Source organism: Mus musculus, chromosome 15 (genome assembly GCF_000001635.26).
Source record: "Mus musculus strain C57BL/6J chromosome 15, GRCm38.p6 C57BL/6J".
In the NCBI taxonomy this organism is placed as follows: domain Eukaryota; kingdom Metazoa; phylum Chordata; class Mammalia; order Rodentia; family Muridae; genus Mus; species Mus musculus.
Genome location: NC_000081.6, coordinates 13,044,072 through 13,061,342, shown reverse-complemented (window position 1 = coordinate 13,061,342; position 17,271 = coordinate 13,044,072). Strand labels below are relative to the sequence as shown.

At 41.9% G+C, this 17,271-nt stretch overlaps 1 protein-coding gene across 5 annotated transcripts in view; it reads left to right on the top strand.

Moving 5' to 3' along the window:
• Positions 1-17,271, top strand: part of Cdh6 (cadherin 6) — a 147,709-nt gene that overhangs the window by 115,065 nt on the left and 15,373 nt on the right. For all 5 annotated transcript variants that reach the window (XM_017316421.2, XM_006520018.4, NM_007666.4 and 2 more), the window contains exons 4-8: positions 1,116-1,235; positions 3,753-3,920; positions 7,359-7,546; positions 9,797-10,050; positions 16,562-16,698. In XM_017316421.2, the coding sequence (XP_017171910.1) occupies positions 1,116-1,235; positions 3,753-3,920; positions 7,359-7,546; positions 9,797-10,050; positions 16,562-16,698 (867 nt within the window). The remainder of the gene's footprint in view (positions 1-1,115; positions 1,236-3,752; positions 3,921-7,358; positions 7,547-9,796; positions 10,051-16,561; positions 16,699-17,271) is intronic.

Below are 17,271 nucleotides of genomic sequence, written 5' to 3'. Positions count from 1 at the left end.
TATCTAAAGCAGAGTGATCTTTGGACAAATTTGATCTGGATCATAGCTTCCTGGTGGGCTTCTGTCCTATTCAGCTTTGTCCCCAGGCATATAATATCACAACAGCTGCTACATTTGTGGCTTCATATGCCACATTGCTGTCCAAGAGAAAGAACATATAGGATTTCTACTAGAATCTCAAGTGGCCACCCACTAGACAACACCTAACAGAAGTCCTGTGGACCAAGTAATTCAAGAGGCTGATTGTCTCTGGGAACCTACCTTCATCCTAGGTAACTTGAAAGGACCCTTGCTGCAAGGGTCCAGTCACATCATAGTCCATCACAGGAGATGGGTAGGACCCACCTCTACCCAAGGCTGCTCTTCTTTTTAACCTAGTCCATACAGCATCCATTGATGTGACTCTCATCCCTTTCCATTCAAGGATCAATGGCTTCCTAGCAACATATATTGTACTGTGGTTCTCAACTCCTTTGTCATGGAAGCTGGCATTCTAGTTGGACTTTATATTGCTGTGATAAAAGACTGTGACTTTCAGGTTACTGACTGTCATCAAAGAAAACCAATATGGGAACCTGGAGGCAGGGACTGGAGCAGAGACACGGAGGAGTGATGCTCACTGGCTTGCCCTCCACGGTTTGCTCTGCTTGCTCTCTTATACAACTGCAGAATCTCTTGCCCCGGGGTTGCCCAGTCCACAGTCAACCACCAATCAAGTGTATGCCCTGTAGACATACCTCAGGCCAATCCAAGAGAGATAATTAAAATGAGGTTCCCACTTCCCTGGTAATTCTAGGATGTGTCAAGTTAACAAAACACTAACCAGCATAACAGGACATCTCTGGGTGTAAAGGTATTTGCTTCCAAGACTGATGACCTAAATTTGATCCTCACAAATCATGTGATGGAAAGAAAGAAATGATTTCTACATGTTGCCCTCTGGCTTCCATACTCAGTGGCAAGTGTGAGCCATCACATGGACACAAATACCCACACACACACACACTGAAATGTAATTTAATTCTTTTCAGTTAAGATCCTGTTTTCTTCACATGCACATGCATCACGTGTCATGATGACCCTTCTTTGTTTTCATCACATCTTTGTCATTGCAGGCACATTTGTGGTCCAAGTCACGGCGACTGATGCTGACGACCCAACATATGGGAACAGTGCTAAAGTCGTCTATAGCATCCTGCAGGGACAGCCCTACTTTTCAGTGGAATCGGAAACAGGTTAGAACACTTTCTTCGTCTATGTTCTGTAATTTTAACTGACGCGCTCAGCTGAGCTAGCATATTGTTTAATAAAAAAAAAAATCAGCATGATTGGATTTTCCTCGTGCCTCTGCCAAACTCTAATGATTTATTTGTAAGTGTGACATCCAGATCATTTTAAAAATAAATACGACAATGAGTCTTTCACACCATATGTATAGGATAGAATCATTCCTTTCTGGTTCTTTTCCCATCCAGTTTGGCATGAAGGTGAGAAAGAGTCGCCCTTTCTGAGAGTGACCAAAGCTCTTCACAGACATCCTGAGTCCTTCTTCCTCTTTTTCTAGTTACTTGGTGGTATCACATCTCTCTTCTGTTCTGAAGCTAGGTACAGCCATGGGACACATTTGCACAAATAAAATGTAGCAGTGAGACAAGTCACTTCTAAGCAGAGTTGTGCACAATCTGTCATATTCCCTTCCCCTGGCCACAGTGATCATGGAAACCCTTGTTGAGATAGGGTCTCAGCCCATATGCCAGAGTGTTACCTATGAACAGAGATCCCTGCTTGCCTGCTTAGAGCATGAGCAAGAACTGAACCATAGCTCTGTCACACCATTAAGATTTTGGACTACTCTTTCTGATGTCTTGGCCTACCCTATCCAGTCCATTGCATCCCAGTCCAACAAATCAGCTTACCTTATGGAATCTTGTTTATACCATCTTATTTTTAAAAAATGCCCTGCAAAATCTAACTGGAATGCTGGACTCATTGTTGCCTGTCACAGATGCCAAAGAGAAGAGACAGGGACTGAATCTTTAAAACTGCTTTATTCAGAGATCTGGCAATCTGAGAAGACAGTTGATTAACATCCTAAAAAAAAAAAAAAAAAAAAAAAAAAAAAAAAGTCTTCCATCTCCTCTCCAGCCAGCAGACCACAGGGCAGAGAAGAAGCCTCACAAAGGCATACTGTCATTCTGGGGCTCAGTCCTGCCCTCTGGTCAAGTGGCCAGACGTGTTTCTGGGAGCTGCAATGCCTAAGTTTCTCTCATTATCATCTCTTGCTGTCTTCTCTCATTTTGTGGATGTTTGGGGTTGGGGCGCTTTTTGAAATGCTCGATCAAGTTAGTTGATATCAACCTTGTTCTCCGGGGCCATCTGGGCTGAGAGAGGGTTAACTTGAACAAACCAACTCTTGACAGTGTGTGCTTGCTAAGCTATAAATAGCACATAGGTGCTGGGGCCTCTCCACAATATGGAGCACAAGTGTGTCATTGAATGCAGAATATAAAAGCACCTCAGTCAAAAGAACCATGATATCTGGTGGTTTATTTTTCAGTACAAAGTATTTGTGTCATATGGTGGATTCTATACATATTTTGAATCAGGTTCCTTTCATGTTATTTTTTTTTCAAACATTCTTTATTTTAAGTCAGAGTTTTTCTGGGTTACTACATCCAGCTAGAATTTAAGTGCTAAAAGGTGAATGAACCTGGATAGAATCCCAAGAAGAGAGAAAAATGATGAGTTGAAAACAATGAGAAAGAAAAATTAGAATTATTCTACTTATAGGACAAAAGGCTAAGGTGATTTCCTGTGTTTAAATAGAGAACAACTATTATTTGGAGAAGAGAAAGCGGCTGCTCCTTGAAGCCAAGACTATGGGAATGAAATTGACCTGTTGTCTGAGGCATTCTTGCTAAAAGGGAAGAAAAGATATTTTCAGCTTCATTAGTGGTTAAGCTTGAGAATGTGAGAGCAGAGAGGGCTACAGAGCCTACTCTGGTGATTTTTAAAAGAAAGTTAATTTAAGCATAAACACTCTACAGAGATTAGGCCAACTTCAAGAGATTTTTTTTCAAGTCATTATCTAACTGCCTAACAGTAGAGATAACTTTAACCTATCTTTAAAACGTTTGTTACTGTAGGGATTAGTTGAATCGATGTTCGCATCTTCTGTAAGAAACCCCAAATTCTCAAGGATCACACAAGATCATAACTGAGAGGGACCTAAGGCCATTTTCCTTAGCACATAGTTTTGTGGTTTATAAAACCCACAGAACATTCATTACAGTACATAGTCCTGAGGAGCAATTAGCCAAGTTGATAATGTGAAACTCTGGTGTCAGCTCGGGCATATGGCTTTCTGATCTGCTCAGGGCACACCTCAATGCTCTGTACTGAGCAGCACGGGTGGTACATCCTCTTATGCCACATGCCAGTCATACTTTACAGTGTCATCCTATGACACCTACATTGCATTCCTCGCAGTCTCTCTTGCTCGGGCTTTGACTTGTACTTGTTTTCATTCTCCTTGTAATACAGGCTTTTTAATGAGTATCTCTCCCCCTGTGTGATTGTAATTTCCTTCAGTAGAAAGGCTGCGTGTAATCATCTTTATATCACAGTGACATCTGCATAGTGTTTTGCATATTGTGGATGACAGTCTACATTTGTTTGCATAAATAAATGATTCCATAAAATACCGTTAATGCCTCTCCTTCCACTCCTGAATTTCAATTTCACATCCATAGGTATCATCAAGACAGCGTTGCTCAACATGGATCGAGAAAACAGAGAACAGTACCAAGTGGTGATTCAGGCCAAGGACATGGGCGGCCAGATGGGAGGACTGTCGGGGACTACGACCGTGAACATCACGCTGACAGATGTCAATGACAACCCACCCCGTTTCCCCCAGAGTAGGGACATTTGATTGAACGGCTTTCTCTAATATGCTTTTTGTGTAAAATTTTAACTCTAAGAGTATTTCCATTGTTGGCACTGTTGTCAAAATCACTGGACTTAGGAAGAACTGGCACTTTTATTAAAATTATTTAAATGAGTCGAAAACACCACTTACTCTCAGGAAGTGTGAACACTTTCATGCTCTGCCATTGGTAATTAGCAGAGTGATTCCTGATATGGCCACGGTTGTAAAAGCAACATAGCTGCTTTCTCTCTCTTTATACATTTGCTTGAGCAAAGCATATGTGTACCATCATGCTGCCATTGGTTGGGAAAGTGGACTTTATGCTTCTGTAAACTTAATCAGGCATGTCATCACTGATAAAAGCTCACAAAGCTTTGCAAGGAAAGAATTTATCATTTCCCTATTTCTAAAAATTATAGCTATAGAAGTTGCTATGTGCTTAACCTATTTGTGGTCATAAAGGGTTTTCTATATTGTGGTTAATTGAGATACTGAATAGCATCTCAGATACCATTAACTGTCATGCTTATGTGAGAAGGGAAGACAACATCCATGAATACTGCCTTCCTCTCAAGCATCATGCTAGACTTCCCAAGTGGGAATTGTGATGCAATTTTTCCTTCAAAAATAGATGTCTTTGTGACCATGCTCCCCTAGAAGGAAAATGTATCTGGGTATAGTGACTCACACATATAATCTTAGCACTTGGGAAGCAGTGGTAGCTTCCAGACTCGGGCTCTATAAAGAGGTCCAGGCCAGCCTAAAAAGACCCCATTTTTCAAAAGAAGGGAACTAACGTGATGTCTCAGCAGTCGGGTAAGAGTACCCGATGCTCTTCCAGAGAATCCAGGTTTCATTGGATTTTCCCAATTGCCTGTCAGTTGTGCACCAAGGGATATCGCATGCTCTTCTAGTCTCCATGGCCACCTGCACACACATAGCACCCAGGCACTCAGGCATAAGCACATGCAGACAAATAAAAATAATAATAATAAAAATCGTAAATCTTTCAAAATAAGTAGAAGGAAGGGAGGGGAAATAAGAGAGGAGGGGAGGGGAGAAGAAAGAAGGAAAGGAGGCCTGGAGGAAAAAGAAAACCCATCTACTCTACTGTGACATCTTTTAAAAGATAACCAGCTCATCTCCTTTACAAGGGAGAGCCAAATGATCAATAGAAAACGGTTCCATCTTTTTATCTCCAAGTATATAATCAGCTGGCTACAAATACAGAACAGCTAACAGTTTATGATGTAAGTGGAAGAAAAGGTCTGAGCCCTAAAACTCCTCCACAAAGTCCTAAAGTGAAAACAGGTGTCCAGCGCCTTCCCCTGGCGAGGCTAACACAAGGGTCTGTGGTACTTGGCCCCACGGGGGCCTTGTTCTTTTCTTTCCTTGCATAGCTTGTTACCTGCTGGAAGACCACGTGCCAAAGTGAGGGGGGAAGAGAATGCAGAACAATTTAGATAAATCCTTAATCTATTCTGTTATCTTACCAATACTCAGGGAATTTGCTCCACTGGAGATCTATACTTCAGTGGTTCCACGGCTCAGAGGCTTTTGCTCTTTGCTTTTCCAACATCACGTATGAATAATTGGAAAATTATAACAGATAAGAATAGTGTCTTAGTCAGGGTTTCTATTCCTGCACAAACATCATGACCAAGAAGCAAGTTGGGGAGGAAAGGGTTTATTCGGCTTACACTTCCATGCTGCTGCTCATCACCAAGGAAGTCAGGACTGGAACTCAAGCAGGTCAGGAAGCAGGAGCTGATGCAGAGGCCATGGAGGGATGTTCTTTACTGGCTTGCTTCCCCTGGCTTGCTCAGCCTGCTCTCTTATAGAACCAAGACTACCAGCCTAGAGATGGCACCACCCACAAGGGGCCTTTCCCCCTTGATCACTAATTGAGAAAATGCCTTACAGTTGGATCTCATGGAGGCATTTCCTCAACTGAAGCTCCTTTCTCTGTGATAACTCCAGCTGTGTCAAGTTGACACAAAACTAGCCAGTACAAATAGAATAAATTTTAGAAGGCAGCTGTGCTCACCACTTTACCACCAATGCTAAGATATTTTTTTTATGCACACACCCCACACATACACACACATGCCTTCTAAGTACATAGCCTGTAAGACAGTCAGATCTAAGCTGAAACGCACAATTTTTGTCTTTAAACTAATTTTGCAACTTGAGGATATTAAAAACAAGCATCATCATCTACAAAGTATTAGAACTAAAAACGTAAGTCTGCTGACAGGTGTGATGGCCACCACCTTTAATCACAGAAGTCTGGAGGCAGAGGCAAGCCAATTTCAGTGGGTTCTAGATCAGCCTGATCTAGACAGTCTCAAAAACAAAATTATATATGCGAAAGTGTGTGTGTGCATATGGATGTCTGTTAAAAGTCTGTGTGAGAGAAAATGCTATACTGAAATTAATAATGAGTTAGCCGAAGGGAAAAATGAAGAACTCCATTACTCAGTGTATGCCTCAGCTCCCTACCTCTGCATCTAGATCCAGTTCTGATTATGAGTCAAACCATGACTAGCTGGGTTGTTTTTCAAATTGCTATAATTCACTTCCACCTTCAGCTAGTATTAGCAAGGTCAAGAAAAAACTCCTTAGCCGGGCGTGGTGGCGCACACCTTTAATCCCAGCGCTCGGGAGGCAGAAGCAGGTCAATTTCTGAGTTTGAGGCCAGCCTGGTCTACAAAGTGAGTTCCAGGACAGAGAAACCCTGTCTTAAAAAACCAAAAAAAAAAAAAAAGAACACACAGCAATTGACCTCAAGTCCATCCAAGCTAAGTGTTCTACTCTTTGTGCTATTTTACCTTCGCAGGGCTTTTGAAACTTTCCTCTCCCGCTTCGTCTCAAAACGGCACCATGAATTTGGAAGCTTGTTTACAGAACAAGCAGAAAACACTCCATTTGCAAGGAGACAGGCCATGAAATAGGAGGAGGAGTCTAATTATCGTGATAGTAAAGACATAAGGAGATTAGGGTAGCGTTCATTACTTTGAAGAAAGCATAGGTCTGTCTCCATCCACAGGGAGGTCATAAAGCTGTCTCCCCCAGCCACCGCTGGGTTTTCTGTGGCTCCACCTGTTGTCAACCGCAGTGCATTATTTAAAATACACATATTGTCTTATATTGTTATACTTGCTCTTCTTTCTTAGTAGGAAATAAGCTATTGCTGATAGTCTGTTGTTATGCCCAGTTATATGTTAAATTTTATCAAGGACATGTATGTATTAAAGTCAACACAGGATAAGATAGAGTAGTTAACCTGAACTAAACCCTGTACTCAGTATTTAGTCCTACTTGTAGTTAGGATCTTGGAATGCACCCCCTGCGCGTAAGAGTGGACTGCTTGTTACGGTAGATTATCTCCTAGTGTCTGCCTCACCATGTGTTTGGTGATTGACAGGTACCTACCAGTTTAAGACCCCCGAGTCCTCTCCACCGGGAACGCCAATTGGCAGGATCAAAGCCAGTGATGCCGATGTGGGAGAAAATGCGGAGATCGAGTACAGCATCACTGACGGTGAGGGACACGAGATGTTTGATGTCATCACCGACCAGGAAACCCAGGAAGGGATCATAACTGTCAAAAAGGTAATGCCGTTGATATGGATATTGGATACAACTCCAGGGGCGGAGGAGATAGCTCTGTGGGTAACGGGTTTGTACAAGCACGAGGAGCTGAGAGAGTCCAGGTCCCCGGCACCCACAGGAGGCCCGTGCATGGTGGCACTTGTGGTGACTCCGGTGTTGGAGGAGAGGTGGGAAAAAAGGCAGAGCCTGGAGACTCGCTGGCTAGGTGGTCGAGCAGAAATAAGGTTCACAGTGTCAGAAGACATGATGGTGACTTCTGGCCTCCACACACAAATAGAAAATGCAGATGAGTGCACTTGCAAACACACAAGCACATTCACACACGCACGCATGCACACACAAGCATGCACATAGAAAAAAGGAGAGAGAGGGGGATGTAAACCCTGCTCTACTGGATTTATTCAACTCTAAATACTATTGTCTAGCAGGGAAAAGGAGACTATTTGTCTGTGCCTGTACAACTTACATAGATAGCGAACAAGCTGAAACTCTAATATCTTACCATGAAGTTCTTCCCTCTGGCTCTCAAGTTACCAAGGACAATGACCATCTTCTATAAACATGTATTCAGATTCTTCTTTACTCACTTTTTGTAAGCCTTTTCGCAGTTAAAAGTACTTTTATGTATTTATTACATCTATACTTTCAATAAATTTCTACTAAAAACAATGTTCTAAGTGGGTAACAGAAACAAATGGGATTCATAGAAAGGATAGAATAAGCAACATAAATAATAGAATACACAATGAGGCACATTGCTGTGGCTGCTGGCCTTGCTATGGTGCTTACAACAGATGATCTCTGTCGTCCTAGAACCTATAGGCCAGGGCTAAATCAACAAGGAGTGAAGAAACCAATAAATGAGTGTGTGCCTGCAAATTGTGAACCGTGCTCGGGAGGAAAGGCTAGTGACCACAGAGTGAGGTGACAGGAATTAGAGAGAGTATACGCAGACCACACTCAAACAAATGAGGGCACTGCACATGACTTCCCCTCTCTACCAGCATACTTGTATGCTATTTCACCTCTCAAAATTGTCTGGCACCACAGAGCTCTCTACCAAAGTGTGGTCATGGTTAAAAACCAACACATTGTGTGCTTCGGAGCTAAAAGCATTGATTTAGGTTAATTTTCATTGATTTCTCTTTTGTCATGTATATTAGACTGCCTTCTTCTGTCCCATAGCCCATTGAGGTTTATTGGGGTTTGTAAGCATGATAGATGTAAATAACAAGAAAAATGTCCCTCTTGCGAACATGTCTGAATCTCTAGAAACACAATAAAACATGCTTAAGTGACACTTCAGACCGATGTTTTAGACCCTGATATGATTAGGAAGCCCATTAGTGCACATTAACCTTTTTAATTTTCTTGGTGCCTTATCAGATTCAAACTGAAATTTTGCCTAGCCTACTAAATCACATTCACGGACGACTTGATTAATAGTGCTTCCATGAGCCTTGTCATGATAAGTATCTAAAACTACAAGTCAGCAATATGCACTTGGGTTCACCATGTCTCTGATGCAAAAATCTTTTCCTAAAGGTCTTTAACAATGGGGATCATTGCCTTCTTTAGCAAGTAATTAGCCCAGTGCCCTTGTGGGGAATATCAGAGAAAGATTTTACTAACTCCTACAAAAACTATTTAGTCTGAATGGGCAAGAGAGAGTCACAAGATCTAATCTACAGGTCACAATTCCGGCTACACTCAGACTTGCCTGAAGATGTTTCAAATTATAGATGGCCATGTCCACCGGAGAAATTTTGGTTTAGTAGGCAAGAGTGGATTCCCAGGCATTGACAAGTTTTAAACACCTAGCGGATAAAGCCAGATGTGAGAACCCCTGGCAAAAAGTCTCCTACATGTTGCCAGCCTGCCCCAGGCCACCCACTCTGTGCAAACACGAAGTAGTTTAAAGGAGAGAGCAAAGCTGAGAAAGATCCCTGCATCCAGTTTCATTCCCACCTGGCAACTGAAAATCCACTTTTCAGTGACAGTTGACATTCAGGCCATGTTTCTACCATGGTTGAAGTCGGTTCTTCACAACCTGTGTAATAGCTTGCCTCCTAACACACTGTGGTCACGTAGGGCTTGGAGGCATAAATCTCATCTTTGCTGCCTCTGCTCAACATTGCTCTAACGTGTGGTGATTTCCCTAAGCAGACCGACGGCATCCGTTTGTTCGAGATTTGCACTAAAGTGGCTTCTGCCTTGTCTTTCTGTGTCTTGCCTCCCTTTCTTCCGTAGCTCTTGGATTTTGAGAAGAAGAAGGTGTACACCCTCAAGGTGGAAGCCTCCAATCCCCACGTCGAACCCCGATTTCTCTACCTGGGTCCCTTCAAAGACTCGGCCACGGTGAGAATCGTGGTGGACGATGTGGACGAACCTCCTGTCTTCAGCAAACTGGCCTACATCCTACAGATACGGGAGGATGCCCGGATAAATACGACCATAGGCTCTGTCGCAGCTCAGGATCCTGACGCTGCCAGGAATCCTGTCAAGTAAGTGCGCCTCGGCACCGTCTCTTTCATAAGTTAAGTCCGCTTTTTATATCCAAATGCCCACCTGCTCCCTAGAAAAGAGGAATCCTTTTGTCCAGTGAGATGGTTCTATGTTGCCGAAAAACTCTTCCAAATAGCAAACACCTTTAACTGTCCTTGCCGACTCCATAAATACTATTTTAGCAACAGCATAAACCTCAAGTGCACAAAAGTTGAAAGAAAAACAATGTCCGGATGAGTGGTAAGGGACTTCGATATTTAAATAAGGTGATACTAGGTGGCCCAATTGACTAACCTGGGGCTCTTTGTAAGGTTTAAGATGGTTTCCTCTAAAGAGTGGAACACAGAAATAAACCAGCCACTGAGCTTGATAGCCAGCATGCTTTTCAAGAGCTGGAGGACCTATCATGTAACACTTAGAGGCAGAATTACGCTCCATTTAGATGAATAATTTTCCTCTTGCATGTGTAAATAAAAACAAGAACTGTTTCGTGATATGTCTGCAAAATGCTGGGGAAATTAATAGGGTAGGATCCAAATTAATGCTATGTAAACAAGCTTCGTCTTCCCCGTGCTTTGCTGGCTCCTTGGTTATAAATCATGTGGCAAGGAAGCCTCGTTGCTCTTTGAGGCCACTGACAACTTGGGGATTCTAGAATCATATGCAAATCCTGGAATCAACCAACTGTCAGCCTTCAGCTCTGTAGAATAAATGAAAACGGTGCTAAATCAGGATGCTATCGTGTAAATCACTCTCCTTAGATAAAATACACAGGAAAAATAAAATAAAATCTGTAGAGATTCTTGCCAGTGAGTCCACAGACATATTCTGATCAGAGTACCTGCCAGACACCATGCATATCCTATACGTTAGGGAGTGCAGCAGACAGTTACACTAAGTCTGCGACGTAGAGAGCGTACAGAGAAAAATAAACAAAGGATAAATATGCAGTAGGTCAGGTGAAGATGCGAAAAGTCAAATTAACAGGGATCCTGTTGAAGATGGTATGACCGGGCTTAGCCTTCTTAGTAGGAAATCTTTTGCAGTAACGGTTTGAAAGAAATGGAGGGATGAGCTATGCAGAATCCTGGGAGGGAGACCCACAGAAGGGGTAAAAGAAAGAGCTCCAATGCTGGAGCTGACTTCCTCTGTTGTAGGAGTGGCTGAGAGGTCTGCACACCAAGGAGAAAGAAGAGGAGATGGAAGTGGAGATAGGAAAAAGAAAGGGGGGAGATGAAGAGAGAGAAGGGAGGGGCGAAATAAGAGAGTGGAAGGACAAGGTAGGCGAGGTCAACTGAGAGGCAGCAGGGAGGTTTGCCACCACCACAGTCCTGCTGGGCTTCACAGTTCACGGTGAAGCCTGGATTTTATCTCATTGAGGTGAGAAGCCATCTGGAAGCTTTGACTAGAAGAAGTACCTAATCCCAAACTCTACTCTTTACATGGCAGTTCTGTATGTTGTGTCAAGAATGTTGTTGGAGCTAAGAGAGTGTGTAGTTCTAACTGCATGTGTTCTGTCAGTTCCCTTTGTTCTGGTCAAATCTCACAAAATCCCCATATCTAAAAAGCACAGATGTCTGTCCCACTCTCAGTGCACATAGAGCCATGTTTTATCTACCTACTGTAAGATCTTTGCCACATTGAAGAGGGCTCCGATCCACCAGTGCAGCCGCATGTGAGCTCCGTGGACCCAGTATTTCCCTGTGTAATTTAACTCGCTTAGTTGGGGAAGTGAGTGACGGCTTTCGTTTCCATAGCGCATGCACTTCAGGTACTTTCACAACTGTCCTCTCACCTGGAGCTCGGGCTCATTACATGGAGTGGAGGAGGGACCTTAGCAAGTCCGTGTGAAGTTCAATTTAAAAGTGTTAATGTTAGAAGTTAACAAATATAAGCTTAAGTTACCTTTTTGATAGTTCAGCATGCCTTTAACTTGAAGAAAAATGTCTTCTGGAAATTCAGGCTAAATACTTGTATACTAGTTTTTAAACTGAATGCCAGTTTTACTCTGTACTGTTCTCTGTGTTGTGAATGGAAGGAAGAACTTAGCTTGTCTAGCTGGGTTGGCTGTTGGCTTCATGCTAAAGACTTTCCCTGACAGTCTTCCCTTAGTACATGTAGATTTGATGTATAAATATGGATTTAAGTCTAGAAACATACATAGATTATATTGATGCATCTATGCATACTCCAGTGATTTCCCTTACAGGGTAAAATTATTCTTATATTAAGAAAATATGTCTATACATCATCTGGACTCAGTCTAGACACACATATTGAATAACCATGAACAACAACAACAAAAAAAAAATGTTGAGGTTTTTATGTAGTCACCATCGTTAACTTAGACACAAAACAATGTCCTACCATAACTTTATCACAATGTCTTTTGATACATACAAGAAAAAACATGTCACTACCAATAATCTGCCACGCACAGTGTCTAAGTGAAGGCTAGAAAGGTAGCTCAGTAGTTGCTACTCTGACAAAGGACTCAAGTTTGGTCCCCAATGCTCATATCAGGTGGTCTATAACTCTAGCTCCTAGGGATCCAATGCCCCCTTCTGACCTCCTTAGATACCCAGGCTTATTGTGCATACACATACACACAAACACATACACATAAATAAGAATAAGGTAAATCTTTTTTATTAATCTATACAAATCCAGCCCCTGTCCCATCACACAAATCTCCTTCGCTAGAATCATTTAATCACAAAACGCAGTGAAGTCCCAGAGGAGAAGGTCAAACCATTCACTACAGCCACGTAGAGGCCGGCCGCCTTACTTCCTTGACAATGATCACAGTTAATGTTTCTGGACAATGAGTGCCCCTGATATAAACTGAAATGACTTTAGAGGAAAGAAAATAACAGTAACAAAAAGAAAATACAGCTTTGTCTATAATCATCTTTCCTAAACAATATAGGCATTTTAGGGTTTCCATTAATTTTTAATCTCCCAATTAGGGAAGACAATATAAATTTCAGTCATTTCCTAACTAGTTAATCTTCTCTCTTTAAAATTTAAAGCTGCCTCCAACTCAAGAGTTTCTCATTGCTTCCCGTATATTTCAAGGCTTGATAGAGAAACATGATTTTTTTGTAAAATTTAAAACTACCCCAGGAGGCTGAGACAACGAGCAAGTGGTGGCTGCTGTGTGTGACTGTGACAGCCTCTGAGAGCAGAAGGCACCTTCTGCTTCCTACTCAGCTTAGCATTTTTCGTGAGGGAAAACCCTGTTCATAGATAACTATTAGCTTGCTCAGAGTCGAGGACAGTAATCTCCTTTTTGAGAAGTAGCGACGTGTTACAAATATTTGTCATCTGTCTTCTAAAATGGAAAAAAAAAAAAAAGGACGAACAAGTATGTTCAATGTTCTTGCCTAAATGTTGTTCTTGCCTAAATGTTTTAAATAACTGTTGGTTCGCAACAGAAATCTCAAAACTAGTAGATAGCTTTTTAAATATGTCTGAGCACTTCTGAGGATGAAAGGGACATGCTAAACATCTTGAGGCTACTGTGAAGGCCTAGTGACATCTTGGCCATTGTGAACTTCATTCATTCTTTTCTAAAGTAAGTTTGAATAGCAAGCAATAAATGACTGCCTATTTCATTTAGACAACTGCTAAGCAACAAACATCAATATGAAAACATATTGTTATACCTGCTTACCTACATTTTAAATAAAAAATAGTTCATTGAAATAGAACTGTGAGTACTGTACATTGTTACAGATGACTCATACCTTTTCTGTGTACTGTGTACACAGTACTGTGAGTACTGTACATTGTTACAGATGACTCATACCCTTTCTATGTACTGTGTACACAGTACTGTGAGTACTGTACATTGTTACAGATGACTCATACCTTTTCTGTGTACTGTGTACACAGTACTGTGAGTACTGTACATTGTTACAGATGACTCATACCTTTTCTGTGTACTGTGTACACAGTACTGTGAGCACTGTACATTGTTACAGATGACTCATGCCCTTTCTGTGTACTGTGTACACAGTACTGTGAGTACTGTACATTGTTACAGATGACTCATACCTTTTCTGTGTACTGTGTACACAGTACTGTGAGTACTGTACATTGTTACAGATGACTCATACCCTTTCTATGTACTGTGTACACAGTACTGTGAGTACTGTACATTGTTACAGATGACTCATACCTTTTCTGTGTACTGTGTACACAGTACTGTGAGTACTGTACATTGTTACAGATGACTCATACCTTTTCTGTGTACTGTGTACACAGTACTGTGAGTACTGTACATTGTTACAGATGACTCATACCCTTTCTGTGTACTGTGTACACAGTACTGTGAGTACTGTACATTGTTACAGATGACTCATACCTTTTCTGTGTACTGTGTACACAGTACTGTGAGTACTGTACATTGTTACAGATGACTCATACCTTTTCTGTGTACTGTGTACACAGTACTGTGAGTACTGTACATTGTTACAGATAACTCATACCTTTTCTTAGAGCCTTTGCAACTCTCAATGCATCTGATAGTTGGGTGATTTTTTAAAATTGTTTCGACTAAGCTGATTTTTTTCAGCCTTCATTTCTGTTTGCTCATTGCATGCTCTATTGTTTTGCTCCCCTTCCCAGTACCCCCTCCCAGAATTCTTCACCCCATCTCCCCTACCCTTCTTCTGAGAGGGTGCTCCCCCACCCCATGCATCCCCCCTTCCCTGAGACCTCAAGTCTCTACAGGATTAGTCGCATCCTTTCCCACTGAGACCAGACAGGGCAATCCTCTGCTGTATGTTCTGGGGCCTTGGACCAGCCCATATTTGCTCTGTGCTTAGTGGCTTGGTCTCTGGGAGCTCCCAGTTTAAGCCAACATTTTTTGTTTTTGTTTTCCACTCCCCCAACTCTGCTTTGCCTACCTTCAGAAAAGAGCAGGCCTTCCAGAGACATCAACCAAGGTTAAAATAAGACTAGGCACATATTGTCACATCAAGGCTGGACAAGGCAACCCAGAGGGAGGAAAACGGTCCCAAAGGGCAAGCATGAGGGCAAGAGTTAGAGACAGCGCCCACTCCCAACTGGTAGGAGTCCCATGAACACCATAACACCATAACATATATGCAGAGGACCTAGGTCAGACCCACACAGGCTCTCTCCCTGATCTCTGTGAGCCCACTTGAACCCCAGTCAGATTATTCTGTGGGCCGTGTTCTCAAGGAGTCCTTGATTCCTCTGGCTTCCCCAATCCTTCCTACCCCTCCTCCACAGGACTCCTGGAGCTCCACATAATGTTTGGCTGTGGGTCTCTGTATCTGCTCCCTTCAGTTGCTGGATGAAGCCTCTCTCTCTGGTCTCTCTGATGGCAATTATGTTAGGCTCCTGTTCCAAAATATTCTGCAAGCATGAAAAAGTGTGTGTCAGAGGTTTTGTGTCTGGGTTTGTGTCCCAATCCCTCCACTTGAGGCCTCACCCAGTTACAGAAAGTGACTGGTTCAGGCTCCGTGTACCCCATTACTAGGAGTCTTGGCTAGTATCCCCTCATAGATTCCACAGAGTATCCATTGCTCTAGGTTTCTAGCTTGCTCCCCAAATGCCCCCCAATTCCAATCATCCCCCCAGTATTCTCTCCCTCTCTCCCTCCCCGCAACCTGATCACTCCTGTTCCCAACCCCACCTTCCCCCAGTCTAAAAACTTAATTTTAAAAATAGAATATATGCTGGGAAATGATGCCTGAAATGGTCTAGGATTGGACTTTGAACCCCAGAGCCTACATAAAGGACTGGTGGACATAGCCGCCAGGTTAGAATTCCAGTACTCTGAATGCAAAAACTGAGAATCCCTGCAGTGAGCTGGCTAGCCACAGTAGTGGTCTCTGGGTTAACTGAGAAGCCCTATCTCAGAACAAAGAGGAAAGCAACTGAAAAAAAAAAAAAAAAAAAAAAACTCAACATCAGCCTCTGATGATGTGTGAACACATTCACACAGAGATCTACACACACACACCACACCACACACAGACCTAAACATTATACCCAGAAAGAGAGAGACCTAAATATCATACACACACACACCTAAACATCATACACACACACATACACAGACCTACACATCACACACACACACTCACACACACCTACAAATCACATATACACACATACCTCACCTACACCACACATGCTCACACACATACACATACATACACACACACACACACACCACGAAGCCATAAGAAATTAGTTACTATATAAACTTGATCTAAATTACATATTAAAATAAACTTGGTATAATTACACATTAAAAAGAAATTAGTAAAATCATACAACTTGCCTAGTAAGTGACTATTCAAGCTGATTGTAAAGATATAATTTATCAAAATATTTTGCTTAACGTTGCAGTTACAGATGCTTCAAAGCACTACAAATAGAAAGAATTAATAGATGAGATATTCTTGGAGTGGTTTTACGTTGTGAAAAGAGCAAGTCAAGAAAAGTCAAAATTCTACTCTGCGTTTTCAGGTATTCTGTGGATAGACACACAGATATGGACAGGATATTCAACATTGATTCTGGAAATGGTTCGATTTTTACATCAAAACTTCTCGACCGGGAAACCCTGCTGTGGCACAACATCACAGTGATCGCAACGGAGATTAGTAAGTCCAACCCCATCAGTGCTGCCCCACTGACGGAATGAGTATATATATATCTTTCAAGTGAAAGATATAAGTGAAATAGAATACGTACATGGTAGATATGCTTTCCCAAAGAATATAAGCTAGACAGACAGTCACAAAAACACCTGAAAAAAAGTGAACTCTCAAATATTGTGTGAGGAAGCAAGGGACTGTGTAGAGCCACACATCTTCAAAATGTAGGCGTGGGCCAACACCGTTTAGATATTCTTTCTATCCTCCTACAGAATTTCTATTTCAAAATCTTTACAAATTAAGAGCTACAGATCATCACTTCCCTGAAGTCTATCAAATCAAGCAATATAAAGCTGGTGTAATCAATAAAGTGTTTCGAATGGACTTTATGGCACTCCACATGAAAGCCAATGAAAGAAAAATAGTACCAAAAAGTACATTTCAAATAAAATTAGGTTACTCAATGGAAGTTAATGTGAACAGTGAGCATTGTTAGACAGAAGCACATTTTTAAAAAAAGAGGATAATCTTTAAAATAATATTTCAGTGTTTAAAATTGTCTTCCGAAGTATATAGCTC